The 14,574-nt window shown below is 40.8% G+C and overlaps 1 protein-coding gene across 2 annotated transcripts; it reads left to right on the forward strand.

The window, feature by feature from the left end:
- The first annotated feature begins 9,603 nt into the window (after window positions 1-9,603).
- On the forward strand, window positions 9,604-14,511 carry Tsr2 (TSR2 ribosome maturation factor). 2 transcript variants are annotated; one of them, XM_027950203.2, is made up of 5 exons: window positions 9,604-9,698; window positions 9,862-9,952; window positions 12,590-12,681; window positions 13,216-13,392; window positions 13,637-14,511. In XM_027950203.2, exons 1-5 carry the CDS (start codon window positions 9,615-9,617, stop codon window positions 13,769-13,771), a joined length of 579 nt encoding a protein of 192 aa, XP_027806004.1. In that variant the 5' UTR covers window positions 9,604-9,614; the 3' UTR covers window positions 13,772-14,511. The 2 variants fall into 2 exon arrangements, with proteins under 2 accessions (XP_027806004.1, XP_027806005.1); XM_027950204.2 differs by lacking the exon at window positions 9,862-9,952 and having other exon boundaries at window positions 9,625-9,698.
- Window positions 14,512-14,574: the final 63 nt, after the last annotated feature.

A 14,574-nucleotide genomic window follows, 5' to 3' on the forward strand; every position in this document is an offset into this window, starting at 1 on the left:
GCTGATGATATGATTCTATACCTAGAAGACCCCAAAAAAACTCCACCAGGAAACTTCTAGAACTAGTAAATGAATTCAGCAAAGTGGCAGGATATAAGATCAACACCCATAAATCAAAGGCTTTTCTGTATATCAGTAACTAATCCTCTGAAAGGAAAATGATGAAAACTACCCCATTCACAATATCCTAAAAAATAAAATAAAATACTTGGGAATCAACTTAACAAAAGAGGTGAAAGATCTATACAACGAAAACTACAGAACCCTAAAGAGAGAAATAGAAGAAGACCTTAGAAGATGGAAAGATCTACCTTGCTCATGGATAGGCAGAATTAATATTATTAAAATGACCATATTACCAAAAGCACTATACAGACTCAATGCAATTCCGATCAAAATCCCAAAGGCATTCATCATAGAAATAGAAAAAGCAATCATGAAATTAATCTGGGAAAATAAGAGACCCAGAATAGCTAAAGCAATTCTAAGCAGGAAGAATGGTATCAAAATGGATCAAGGATCTAGGAATTAAACCAGAGACTCTGTTCTAATAGAAGAAAAAGTAGGCCCTAATCTTCACATCTCATGGGGCCAGGCTCCAACTTCCTTAATAAGATGCCTATGCACAAGAATTAAAACCAAGAATTAACAAATGGGATGGATTCAAACTAAAAAGTTTTTTCTCAGCAAAAGAAATAATCTGTGAGGTGAACAGGGAGCCTACATCCTGGGAACAAATTTTTACCCCTCACACATCAAATAGAGCTCTGATCTCTAGGATATGTAAAGAACTCAACAAGACAAGCACCAAAATAAACAAATAATTCAATTAATAAATTGGCCAAGGACCTGAACAGACACTTCACAGAAAAGGATATACAATTAATCAACAAATATACAAAAAATGCACATCATCTCTAGCATTCAGAGAGATGCAAATCAAAACCATTTCACTCCAGTAAGAATGGCAGCTATTATGAAGACAAACAACAAGTGTTGGCGAGGATGCGGGTAAAAAGGTACACTCATACACTGCTGATGGGACTGCAAACTAGTGCAGCCAATTTGGAAAGCAGTATGATGATTCCTTGGAAAGCTGGGAATGGAACCATCATTTGACCCAGGTATTCCTCTTCTCAGACTATACTCAAAGGACCTAAAAACAGCATACTACAGGGACACAGCCACATCAACGTTTATAGCAGCACAATTCACACTAGCTAAACTGTGGAGCCAAGCTAGATGTCCTTCGGTGGATGAATGGATTAAAAAATGTGGCATTTATACACAATGGAATATTACTCAGCACTAAAAAAGAATAAGACCATGGCATTTGCAGGGAAATGGATGGTATTAGAGAAGATTATGCTAAGTGAAGTAAGCCAATCCCCCCCCAAAAAACCCAAATGCCAAATGTTTTCTCTGATATAAAGGGGGTGACTCAAAGTGGGGTATGGAGAGAGAGCAGGGGAGGAAGATTACCTCTAGATAGGGAATAGGAGTGGGAGGGAAAGGGAGGGAGAAGAGGAATAGCAAGGATGGTGGAAGGAGACAGTCATCATTATACAAATTACATGTATGAAGATGTGAATTTGGTGTCAACATACCTTATATACAAACAGAGATATGATAAATTGTGGTATAAAGGTGTATTAAGAATTGTAATGCAAAAAAAATCAATAAGAGAGCTCATGTACAATGGCATAATTTGCCATGAACATACTTTATATACAGAGTTATGAAAAATTGTGCTGTGAATGGATAATTATGAATGTAATGCATTCCACTATTGTCATGTATGAAATAAATAAATAAATAAATATGAACATAATCTCCAAAAAAACCAAAAATCAATAAATGGGATGAATTCAAACTAAAAAGCTTCTTCTCAGCAAAAAAGAAATAATAATAATAATCAATGAGGTGAAGAAAGAGCCTACATTTGGGAGCAAATTTTTGCCACATGAACATCAGATAGAGCACTAATCTCCAGGATATATAAAGAACTCAAAAAACTTAACACCAAAACCAAACAACCCAATCAATAAATGGGCTAAGGAGCTGAACAGACACTTCTCAGAAGAAAATACACAATCGATCAACAAATATATGAAAAGATGTTCAACATCTCTAGTAATTATAGAAATGCAAATTAAAACTACTCTAAGATTTTATCTCCCTCCAGTCAGAATGGCAGTTATCAAGAATACAAACAACAATAAGTGTTGGAGAAAATGTGGGGGAAAAGGCACACTCATACATTGTTGGTGGGACTGCAAATTGATGCAACTAATCTGGAAAGCAATATGGAGATTTCTTAGAAAACTTGAAATGGAACCACCATGTGACCCAGCTATCCCACTCCTTGGTCTATACCCAAAGGACTTAAAATCAGCATACTTCAGGGACACAGCCACATCAATGTTTATAGCAGCACAATTCACAACAGCTAAATTGTGGATCCAACCTAGATACCCTTCAGTAGTTGAATGGATAAAGAAAATGCGGTATATATACACAATGGAATATTACTCAGCATTAAAAGAGAATAAAATCATGGAATTTGCAGGTAAATGGATGGAGTTGGAAAACATCATGCTAAGCGAAGTTAGCCAATCCCAAATGTCTTTTCTGATATAAGGATGCTGATTCATAGTGGGGACTGGGGGGGGGGCATGAGAGGAATAGACAAACTTTAGATAGTGCAAAGGGGAAGGAGGGGAAGGGAAGGGGTATGGGGGTAGGAAAGATGGTGGAGGGCTGGGGTTGTAGCTTGGTGGTAGAGCGCTTGCCTCAAACGCGTGAGGCCCTGGGTTCCATCCTCAGCACCACATAAAAATAAAGACATTGTGACAATCTACAACTAAAAAAAAAATAAAATAAAAAAAGATGGTGGAATGAGACAGACATCATTACCCTAAGTACATGTATGAAAACACGAATGGTATGATTCTACTTGTGCTCTACTTGTGTAATTTGAATTTATTTGCATTCTGTTGTCATATATAACTAATTACAATAAATAAATTTTAAAAAAACAAGATACTACAGTGACGCAACCACATTAATATTTATAGCAGCATAATTCACAATAGCTAAACCATAGAACCAACCCAAATGCCCTTCAGTAGATGAATGGATAAAGAAACTGTGGTATATGTACACAATGAAATATTACTCAGTGATAAGAGAATAAAGTTATGGCGTTTGCAGATAAATGCATGGAGTTAAAGAATATCATGCTAATATCATGAAATAATCAATCCCCCCCAAAACAAATACTGAATATTTTTTTCTGATAAGTGGATGCTAATCCATAATGGGGGGGCATGGGATGAGTGGAGGATCTTTGGATTGGCCAAACAGGAGGGAGGAGAGGGGGTGGGGTGGGAAAGATGGTGGAATGAGACGGACATCATGTATGATGGAAAACTTGGTACATGTATGATTGCACAAATGGTGTGACCTACTTAGTGCACAACCAGAGAAGTGAAAAATTATGCTCCATTATGTACAATGAATTGAAGAGCATTCTGCTGTCATGTATAACTGATTAGAACAAATAAATAAAAGAAGAAAAACGTTAGGCACATGCAGTACTTGCAAATTTGTGCCCCCAACTTTCTTGGGGTTCATTATAATATCATTTACATTTTAGTTTTGACTCTCCTTGTGGTATTCACATAGATGGTTATGCTAAGCACCAGCACATGGGGCCTAAATTTACGTAACTTGTAAATGTCCATCAAATGACTTAGAAGAAAAAGAAGGGATTAATTTATATCCTCACTGGCATAAGAACAGTCACACAGACCCAGGTAGTGGTTCTCACCACTCCTTGGTGCAGCCTGCTTCACTTCCTTTGGAGCATATGTTTGTACTTTTGCTTTGTTAATAAACCACAAATCCACTGAGATTACACGCCTGTAATCTCAGTGATTCAAGAGCTGAGGCAGGAACATAGCAAATCCAAGGCCAGGCTAGGCAATTTAGCGAGACCCTGCCTTAAAAAAAAAAAAATGTCTGGGATGTAGCTCAGTGGTAGAGCAACCCTTGGTTCAATCCCTAGCACCATTTAAAACAAAACAAAACAAGCACCACAAAAACCCCACAAACCACTGCTGCTTTAACTGCTTCTGTTAAATCTTGAGTTACTTGACTGAAATCTTTCTTTCTGGAAGACAAGAACCAACCCCTCACCACCCACCTAATACCCTGCAGCTGGTAATAGGTTCAATCCCTAGCATGGCACACACAAAAAAAGTACAGCAAAGAGTTTACAGTACCCAGAAGTGTAGGAAAAAATTTGATAGAGGTGAGTTGGACAATGAAGTAAAATATTTTATTTTTCTGCAAAAAATAAAAATATAAATAAATAAAACAATTTTTTTTGGGGGGGGGTTGAAAATGTTCATGATATTTTTCAGGGTGTTTTGATTTTCACATATTTTTATAAGGTTTTTTCCTTCCATTTTTAAAATTTGTTCTTATTAGTTATATTTTTCAGTTTTTAAAAATTTGTTATTAAGGGCTGGGTGTGTGTCTCAGTGGCAGAGTGCATTCTTAGCATGTGCAAGGCCCAGAGTTTGAAACCTAGAACCAAGATAAAACAAAACAACTACATATATGACTGCACATATGGTGCAACGATACATCATGTATATCCAAAGAAATGAAAAGTTGTGCTGCAATTGTGTATAATTAATCAAAATGCATTCTGCTGTCATATATGCCTAATTAAAATTGATTAATTAATTTAAAAGACAAACCCCCCCCAAAATACCCCAAAGCAACAAAAAACTTGTAAAGCTTTAACATTTGTGATTTATTTTATAATGATAAAGAAACACTTTTGTACTTGGGGGGGGGGGGGGGCGGGGTGAAGCCAGGGCTTCCTGCATGCCGAGCAAGTGTACTACTACTGAGCTATCCCACCGGCTCTGTTCTCTTTTTCTTTCATTTTCTGTTTTCCTGTTCTATTTTTCTTAGAGAGGGCTGGAAAAATTGTATCTAATCAAGCCTAGATTCACCTTAGGCTCTGTTCATTCTCTGTGGTCTTTGGACAATCTTGCATGCCAGACCACAAGGTCCTTGAGCAACCCATTAAACATATGACCAAGCAGTGCTCATTACAGGCCCAGGCACAAAACTGTCAGGGCTGCTTGATAGCATGGTCTAATTCAAAGTTTGCAACCTTTGATGTGTGAGGAAAATCACCTAGGACACTCTTCTAAAAACAATTTTATTGAGATATTATTTACATGCCATGGCTTCAAGCATTTAAGGTATACAATTGAATGGTTTTTAGTATATGTTTTTAAATTGATAGCATACCTTTATTTTATTTGTTTATTTCAATGTGGCGCTAAGGATCGAGCTCAGTGCCTCACACAAGCTAGGCAAGTGCTCTGCCACTGAGCCACAACTCCAGCCCTGTTTTTAGTGTATATAGAGAGTAAACTCTACTATGTTTCTAGGTCTGCCATAGTAAAATATAACAGACTGGGTAGTTTAAACAACAAAAATTTGATTTTCTCAGTTTTGGAGGCTAGAGGTCTAAGATCAAACTATCAGCAGGATTGGTTTCTATTGATTTCCTCTTTGATTTTTTTTTAAAAAAATTCTTCCTTCCTTCCTTTCTTCTCCTTCCTTCCTTCCTTCCTTCCTTCCTTTCTTGGTGGGGAGGGGTACCGGGACTGAACTCAGGGGCACTCAATTAATGAGCCACATCCCAAGCCCTATTTTGTATTTTATTTAGAGACAGGGTCACACTGAGTTGCTTAGCACTTTACTTTTGCTGAGGCTGGCTTTGAACTAGTGATCATCCTGCTTCAACCTCCTGAGCCACGGGGATTACAGGCATGCATCACCAAGCCCAGCTTCTTTAATTTTCTTGCTGTGTGTTCAGCTGGTCATCTATGTATGAATACACCTATCCACCTGTTGGTGTCTCTGCCCCTTTTATCTCTCTCTCTCTCTCTCTGGCACCTGGGATTGAACCCAAAGGGGCTTAATTACTGAGCCACACCTCCAGCCCTTTTTAATATTTTATTTAGAGACAGGGTCTCGATTAGTTGCTTAGGGCCTGGATAAGTTGTCCTGGATAAGTTGTTCAAGGTGGCTTTGAACTCACAATCCTGCCTCAGCCTCCCGTGTTGCTGGGATTACAGGCATGCACCACTGCACCTGGCTTTTATCTCTTTCTTAAAAAAAAAAATTTAGTTGTAGGAGGACACAATACTTTTATTTTATTTGTTCATTTTATGTAATGCCAGGGATTGAACCCAGTGCCTCATGCATGCTAGGCAAGCGCTCTACCATTGAGCCACAACCCCAGCCCCTTTTATCTCTTTTTCAAAGGATAATAATCCTATTACATTAGGGCCTACCCTTATGACCTCACTTCACCTTAATTGCTTCTTGAAAGGCCTTATCCACAAATACAGTCACATTCTGACGTACTGGGCTGTAGGCTTCAACATGTGAATTTAGGTTAGGTGTGGACACAATTTAGCATAGGTGTGGACACAATGGCACCATATCTGCTGCCATTACAAATGTAATTTTAGAACATTTTCATTACCCCCAAATTAAACTCTGGACCCATTAAGAGTAAATGCTATTTCCTTTCCTTTCCATGCCCTGCAAAACAATTCATCTATTTTCTGTCCCTACACATTTGCCTACTGTGTACACATTTGCCTATTGTGTATAAATAGTATCATATAATTTGTGGTCTCTTTTGACTAGTCAGTAGTGATGTCCCCTCTTTCATTACTGATTTCAGTGATTTGAGTCTTCTTTTTCCCCCTCTTAGTCTAGCTAATGGTAGATAAATTTTCTTGATTTTATTCATTTCTTTTGTAGTCTTTGAGGTACTAGAGGTTGAAACCAGGGCCTCACACATGCTAGGCAAGCATTCTACCACTGAGCTACATCCCAGCCATTTTTATTTTGATATAGGGTCTTGCAGAGTTGCTGAGGCTGCCCCCCAATTTGCCACACTCCTGACTTAGCAGTGGCTGGGATTATAGGCATGTGCAACATCCAGTTTGTTTGTTTGTTTTGGTACCAGGGGTTTTGGACCCATTCATTACTTTGGAGTGTACATTTCCACGTATTTCAGAAGTTTATTTCTGCTATTGATTTCTAATTTTACTCCATACTGTAGCAGAGGTCCACTTTATGCTTTAAATAAGGTCCTTGCAGCTCTGCCATTGCAACTTTTTTTTTTCATTTTTTAAAATATATATATTTATTTTAGTTGTAAATGGACCTTTATTTTATTTATATGTGGTTAACTCACTGAGCCACATCCCCAGCCCTTTTTTATACTTTATTAGAGACAGGGTCTCGCTGAGTTGTTTAAGGCCCCACTAAATTGCTAAGTGCTGGATTTGAACTCAACCTCCTAAGTTGCTGAGAATACAGGCATGCACCACCACACCTGGCTACAATACCCAGTTTGATCTTTTCAAATAATCAACTTTTGGCTTCACTGATTTTCTCCATTGTCTATTTAACGTTTTCTTGCTCTTATTATTTCCTTTTTTATGTTTGCTTTGGGATTACTTTTCTTTTTTCCTAAGCTTGTTAATTTAAGATTCTTCTTTTTAAATATTTATATAATGGGGGCCCACTTTATGCTTTTAATATAAACTTTGTTGCTTGGCAGCTTTTTTTTTTGGTACTGTGGAGTACCAAAGGGCATTTAACCAAAGAGCCACATCCCCAGCTCCCCCTTTTTAAAATTTGAGACAAGGTATTGCTAAATTGCTTAGGGCCTGGCTAAATTGCTGAAGCTGGCTTTGAACTTGCAATCCTCCTGTGTAGGCCTCTTGAGTTGCTGGGATTGTAGGCATGTGCCACCATGCCCAGCTTTGATGGCTTATTTTAAAACTGGCCCTTTCCCCTTTTATCTTCTTCTCCCCCATTTCCTAACAGTGGGAGGAAATAACATAACATTTTCCCCATTGCAGGCTAAGCTATCATGTCCTTTACCGCTCAGAAAGCTATCACTGCCCACAAAAATAAAGAAACTCCAAACCCACATGCTGAAGCAATGACTCTCTCAAGAACACCAGGTGGATATTAACTAAGTACGTCTGTTGATAATATTTAAACACCAGCCCTCCTATTCCTTTTTTTAAAGTGCTCTGTTCCCCTGGGGGAGAATCACAGTCTCTGGGACAGGAGTCCCCTGTGTTTCTCCCTTGCTAGCTGAACAATAAAACTTTTCCTTTTTCTCAATACCTTGTCCTCATTATTGGATTGGCAACAGACAAGGATTGAGATTTTGTTATCATTGACAACTACATTTTGTAAAAAGAATTACAGCTTAAAATTTCCCTCTAAGTGTTGTTCCAGCTATAGCTCACAAATTTTGGTATGCTGTTTTCATTTCAAAGTATTTTCTACTGTCTCTGTGAACTTTCTCCTTTTGGACCCATTCATTACTTTGGAGTGTACATTTCCACGTATTTCAGAAGTTTATTTCTGCTGTTGATTTCTAATTTTACTCCATACTGTAACAGAGGTCCACTTTATGCTTTAAATAAGGCCCTTGCTACTCTGCCATTGCAACTTATTTTTTTTCATTTTTAAAAATATATATTTATTTTAGTTGTAAATGGACCTTTATTTTATTTATATGTGGTGCTGAGACTCGAACCCAGGGCCTCACACATGCTAGGCAAATGCTCTACCACTGAGCTGCAACCCCATCCCCCTTTTTTCATTTAAAAACATTTTTTACTTGTAGTTGGACACAATACCTTTATTTTATTATTTTTATTTTTAGTGCTGAGGATGGAACCCAGCACCTTGCACTACTGATTTTTAAAATGGACATTTTTCTTTTCTTTTGTGGTACTGGGGATCAAATCCAAGGGCTGAGCCACATTCCCAGCCCTTTTTATTTAATTTTTTAAAATTTTAGATGGACATAGCACCTTTATTTTATTTATCTTTATGTAGTGCTAAGGATCGAGCCCTTGTACTAAGTGAGCACTCTACCAGGCAAGTGCGCTACCACTGAGCTGCAATCCCAGCCCATTTTCTAGCCCTTTTTATTTTGAGACAGAGTCTTGTTAAGTTGCCCAGGCTGGTCTCAAACTTGTGATCCTCCTGCCTCACCCTTCATGCACCACTGTGCCCGGCTGATTTATGGACTAATTTATGGTAGATTCTGGAGAATGTTCTTGTGCACTTCAGAAAAATGTGTATTCTGCTCTCGTTGCTTGCAGTGTTCCACAGATGTTAGCATGCTATTTACGATATAGATTTTGTTTTTAGGCTAAGCTCCCTGAGTCCTCTGTCCCAGAGCCTGGAGTCTATAGACCTAATAACTACCCCACATCTTTCTTGCGCAGCACCCACGGATCGGGAAATCGAGGCTCAGAAATCATTCACGTTGGTTGTCCTTTGATTTAATTATTACAAGTGTTAACTGTGGTGGTGTCATCAATCGGTCTGATAGACTTTTCTATTGCTCTGGTCTTGTTGCCAGGTCAGCGGAAAAGAGAGTCTGTTCTCAGAATCAGCTTTCGGTTGGTTCAGCCTGTAACGATCTGTGGCGGGATTGGGCCGCCGGGGTTTCACGTGGTACAGACTGGATGATGGCGGGCGCCGGGGAAGATGCACGAGCCCTCTTCAGGGCTGGCGTCCGCGCGGCGTTGGAGGCTTGGCCTGCTTTACAGGTGAGTGAGGCCACGGCAGAATCAAGGTTAAGGCCCCTCGGGCAAAATAGGAATCGGCCAGGCGAAGCGCCTGAGGCTTGGCGGCGGCGTAAGCGGCAGATCATTCAGGGCACACCAGGCCAGTTCCCAAGCTGACGTGGTGGGCTTGGGCCTGTGTTCGCAGATCGCTGTAGAGAATGGATTCGGGGGCGTGCACAGCCAAGAGAAGGCGGAGTGGCTGGGGGGTGCAGTGGAGGATTACTTCATCCGCAATGGTGAGTGAATGGGAGGCAAAGCGATCTGTGTCTGGGCGTGAAGAAGAGGGGCTCCATCCTGCTAAGTACGCACTTCCTCTTTAGCGGTTGTCGGTTGGTACCTGGACCGCGGTGGAATGGACGCAGGCTTTGGAGTCAGAATTCTATCTTAAGGGGCTTGCCACGGAATCATGCTTTCGCCCCGAGCAAGGCATTTTACCTACTGAGACTCAGTTTTCTAGTTCCCAAAAATGAATGTAAGAGTCTCTACCTGCAGTGCTGTCCAGTAGAATTGTGTGTCATCCATCATGTAACTTACAAACCGTTGGACTGTGGGTGTAGCTCAGTGGTAGAACACTTGCTTATCATGCTTAAGGTCCTGGGTTCCAACCCCAGCACCACACCCCCCCCACACACACACACACCCGTTTTTACTAAAGCAAAGAGAGGCACATGAAATTAATAATACATACTTTTCAACTCACATTCAAAATATTTTAGTATGCCATAAGTATAAAACATTATTGAGCCAGGGGTGGTAGTGCATGCCTGTGATCCCACTAAGTGGAGAGGCTGAGGCAGGATGATAGCAAGTTGGAGGCCAGCTTGGGCAATTTAGTGAAACCCTGTTTCCAAATTAAAATTTTTAGAAAGATCTGATGATGTAGCTCAGTGCCAGGGGCCCTGGATCAAGTTCCCAGTTCCACAAAAACAAAACATTATTGAAATATTTTTATGTTTTTTAGTATTAAGTGTTCAAACTCTGTTAATTTCATTTTAGCACATCTCAGTTTGGCCTAGCCGCATTTCAAGTGCTCAGTAACCACATGTGGCTATTTCCTGTCTTGAGGATTATACAAGAACAAGTGGCCCAAAAGAGGGCCTGTTGCATTCTATGGTTTTTTATAAAATTATTCATTTTTTTAGCCTTGGAGATGATATCAGACAGTCATATCTCAAGACAGTTTACACTCTAGTGAGGGTTGTAAATGGGTAAATGGACAGTTAAAACACTGGGAGATAAGTGTTCTGATAAAGAGGAGCTTGTAATTATTCTGGTTATAGGAACCTTGGAGAGAGGCTTCTCAGGGAAGTGGTGATTGGACTGGGTCTTAAGGGATGAGAAGGAGTTAATTGAATAGGAGAGGCGAAGAAAATAACACTCATGAATACTGTGGTATGAGAAGATAATGTGCTATATTTGGAAAGTGACAGAGGGCTCTATTGTGAAGGAGTAGTAGAGAATGAGGCTAGAGGTAGGGAGACCTTTCCCCCCAAAGGGTAAGACCTGGAAGGCCTTATGTGCCTTTGATTTTATCCTTTAGGCCAGTGTTTGCCAAAATGCATGCTATGGAAAACTTGTCCAGTTAGATGTTCAGTGAAGAAAAAACTTCTCCAGTCAAATTATGTAAGTTCTTTTTCTTCAGCTTCCACTTAAGAGTCACAACATAACACTCATTAACATATTGAAGACATGCATAAGGATAAGAATCACTAAGAACCCTGTTTGCCTTTGTTTTCCATTAACATTCTATGGATAGCTTCCCTTAAAAATCAACAGAACAGATGTTTCCCAAAGGCAAACTATGAAACACTGCAGTAGGTGGTAAAAATTTATGGGCAGGTTCTAAGGTGAGTCAGAGGATGGGATTTGTTGGATAGAAAGTAACAGTATAGAGCATGGAATGAAGAGAGAAAGACTGAAGGGAAGGTGGTTTTGGTCTAGAAAATGATGAGGTCTGAAGTAGGGCAATGACAATGGTCACAGAAAAGAAAGGAATGGATTATGGCATTGGAGAGTACTTGGCAGGAGAGGGGTGAGGGGAAAAAGAGACAGGTTTCTGGTTTGAGTGACTGGGTGGGTGGCTTAGGTGCCTTTTGTAGAACAGAGGAACTCTGGAGGATGAGGTTTGGAGGGCAAGGTGATGAGTCTTTGGATTTGGAGGTCTGAGGCACCTGTGAAACATCTATATACATACATACTCTGAGTTGGAGACAGAGTTGGGTGATATGAGCTTTGAGTGGTAGGGAAAAGCAAGAGGCTTGATGAGTTCTCCCAGGGAGACCATAGAGACAGAAGAGAGACTGAGGAACTTGGTATAAGACATTTTTGAGTTATTCTCTAATTCAGAAAATGTAGAGAACATTGGCCCATAAGATGACTGAAGCCCAAAGAGGAAGACTTGGCCAGAGTCCCATTATAGGATGTGATTTTAGTCATTGGAAGTGGCACATACATTTCTTCCTACTTAGCCCTTTGGTCTGTGGCTTCCTGTATCAATGGAGCCACAGTTGTAATAGATCTATATATTTTAAACACTTCAGCCCATGAGTGATGGATATTTACACAGATTAGGGATCTCCCCTTTGCCATTCATTGGGTTGAGTGACTTCTTATTACAGATATTCAAGGAGGGCACTATTAGACCCACCAACAGAAGAGGCTGAGAGAGAAGTGAGTAGTTTATACAAGATAACATAGAAGGGAGGCCAGTTAGAATAGGCCAGATGAAAGAGAGCACTCTAGTGAATAAAAGGCTCACGGTTTGGTCTTTTACCTCCAACCAGATTCAGACCTACCAAGTACGTATTGAAAAGTAATGGGCAGGGGTGAAGTTGCCTGGTCTTTGACAGAGGGTCCTATTCTTTCCTACTCAGCTGACTTGGAGCTGGATGAGGTGGAAGACTTCCTTGGGGAGCTGATGACAAATGAGTTTGATACAGTTGTGGAGGATGGGAGTCTGCCCCAGGTGAGATTATCATGGACACAACTTCTACCTCCTCTACCTGTCATCTTTCTTCTCCTCAGCCATATGTTTTGGGCTAAAACTGTTCTTTTCTTGGGTCCTGCACAAGATGCTTCTAAGACTCCTTTAGCCCAGAGGAAAAGGTCTAGTTTTTCTAGGTCTTTTCAAACCTTACATTTCTTATATTTCTTCATATATTATTCCCATCCAGGCCTGTATCTAACCCCAGTAGATTTCTACCTCTGCCACGGTTAACACTGCTCCCCCTGCTGAGATTGCTCTCCCTTTGACATCTTCTGTCTTTGAAAGTCTAGTTCTAGTGCCTTTCCTACTAGGAAGCCCTCTTTTAATGCTTCAGACCCTCACCTGAGCCCTACATATGTGATTTCTTCATTAGCAAACTTCTTAGGGAGGAAACAGCCCCATTCTCTTCTGGAAAATACAACTCCTTCCATAGTCTTGCTGCAAGCACAGACTGATTATATATATAGTAGATTCTCTGGGAAAATCTAAGCTGGTTGAATGTTTTCTTGGTAGGTGAGCCAGCAGTTGCAGACCATGTTCCACCACTTCCAGAAGGGTGATGGGGCTGCTCTGAGGGAGATGGCCTCCCACATCACCCAAAGAAAGTGCAAAGTCAAAGCCACTGCACTTAAGGCAGCCAAAGAGACTGATGGGGATCAAGATGATGCAGACAGCGTGGAAGAGATGGAGGTGAAAGGGGTGCTCCTTGGGTGGTGGTGGGGATGCAGATGTTTTCAGTTTTCTGGGGGAGGATCTAAAATCACAGAAATGATTGGGGGTGATTGTTTCTGGAGGTTGTGGTATTATCTGGAGAGGCATAGGTCACAGCCAGTCCTGGGGAAGTTGGGAGCAGAGCCTGGGTCTACAATGGCTAGTGTATTTAACACTCTATCATGTACTTCTCTTCTATTTTTTATATTTCCTGTATTCACAGGTCACAGCTACAAATGATGGGGCCACCACGGATGGGGTCTCCCCCAAGCCTGAACCCTCTGATCCAAACTCCCAGAATATTAAGGAAGAGGATATAGTGGAAGATGGCTGGACCATTGTCCGGAGAAAGAAATGAGTGGGGCTGGAATTAGTTTGGGCCCTTGTTTGCTAGGTATTCTGAAACTTATTTGTAGGGCTTTTATGGAGGGCTATAGACCTCTGGATTGGTTATACTATTCCCACCCTCTTTCTTGTTCCTCTGTGCAGTTCCCTACAGGGGAAGAAAAGCCCTAAGGTTCTTGGTTTTGGGGGGTTCTAAGGCACTTGGTCCATCATACCCCCTTGGGCTTTAAGTTATCTGAGTGATGAGGCCAGTTTTCCCAGCATAGTTCCTCTTGGGTGCAGTCAGTGAAGAGGAAGGATGAGTGAATGTGGGCGTGGATGGAGGAGGAGGTAGATTCTAATGGATACTAGACAGGAGGATTATGGAGAGGATGAGCCTGGGGACCAGTACTCAGTGCCAAGGGCTGGCTGGGTCAGGAATGGTGAGATGAACATGCAGATGAAAGAAAAGTTGAAGATGTAAGCAAAAGTAGCTGTGGTGCCTCTCCCTTACCCCACCCCACCACACCCGACACATAGCAACTCTTATTCCTGCTCAGAGCTTAAAACCTCCCAGGAATGCTCCCTTCCTCCAGCCCAGCCTCTCACCCCAGGTTCCCTTAGGAATTCTAAGATCTTGGCAAGGTGGTGAGCTTGGAAGAAGAGTTGGGCTATTTTCTGTCTCCTCCAACCTCTTTCCTCATTCTTTATCCCATCCCATTTAAGTTCAGGGATGAGGCTTATGACCCTAATAAATAATACCCTCTTGTTTAATCTGTGGCTTGACCTGTGAGTAGCCTTGGAATCAGCCTTCTGGGAGTTGAACTTGAGAGTTTG

This window comes from Marmota flaviventris, chromosome X (assembly GCF_047511675.1).
Source record: "Marmota flaviventris isolate mMarFla1 chromosome X, mMarFla1.hap1, whole genome shotgun sequence".
NCBI lineage: Eukaryota > Metazoa > Chordata > Mammalia > Rodentia > Sciuridae > Marmota > Marmota flaviventris.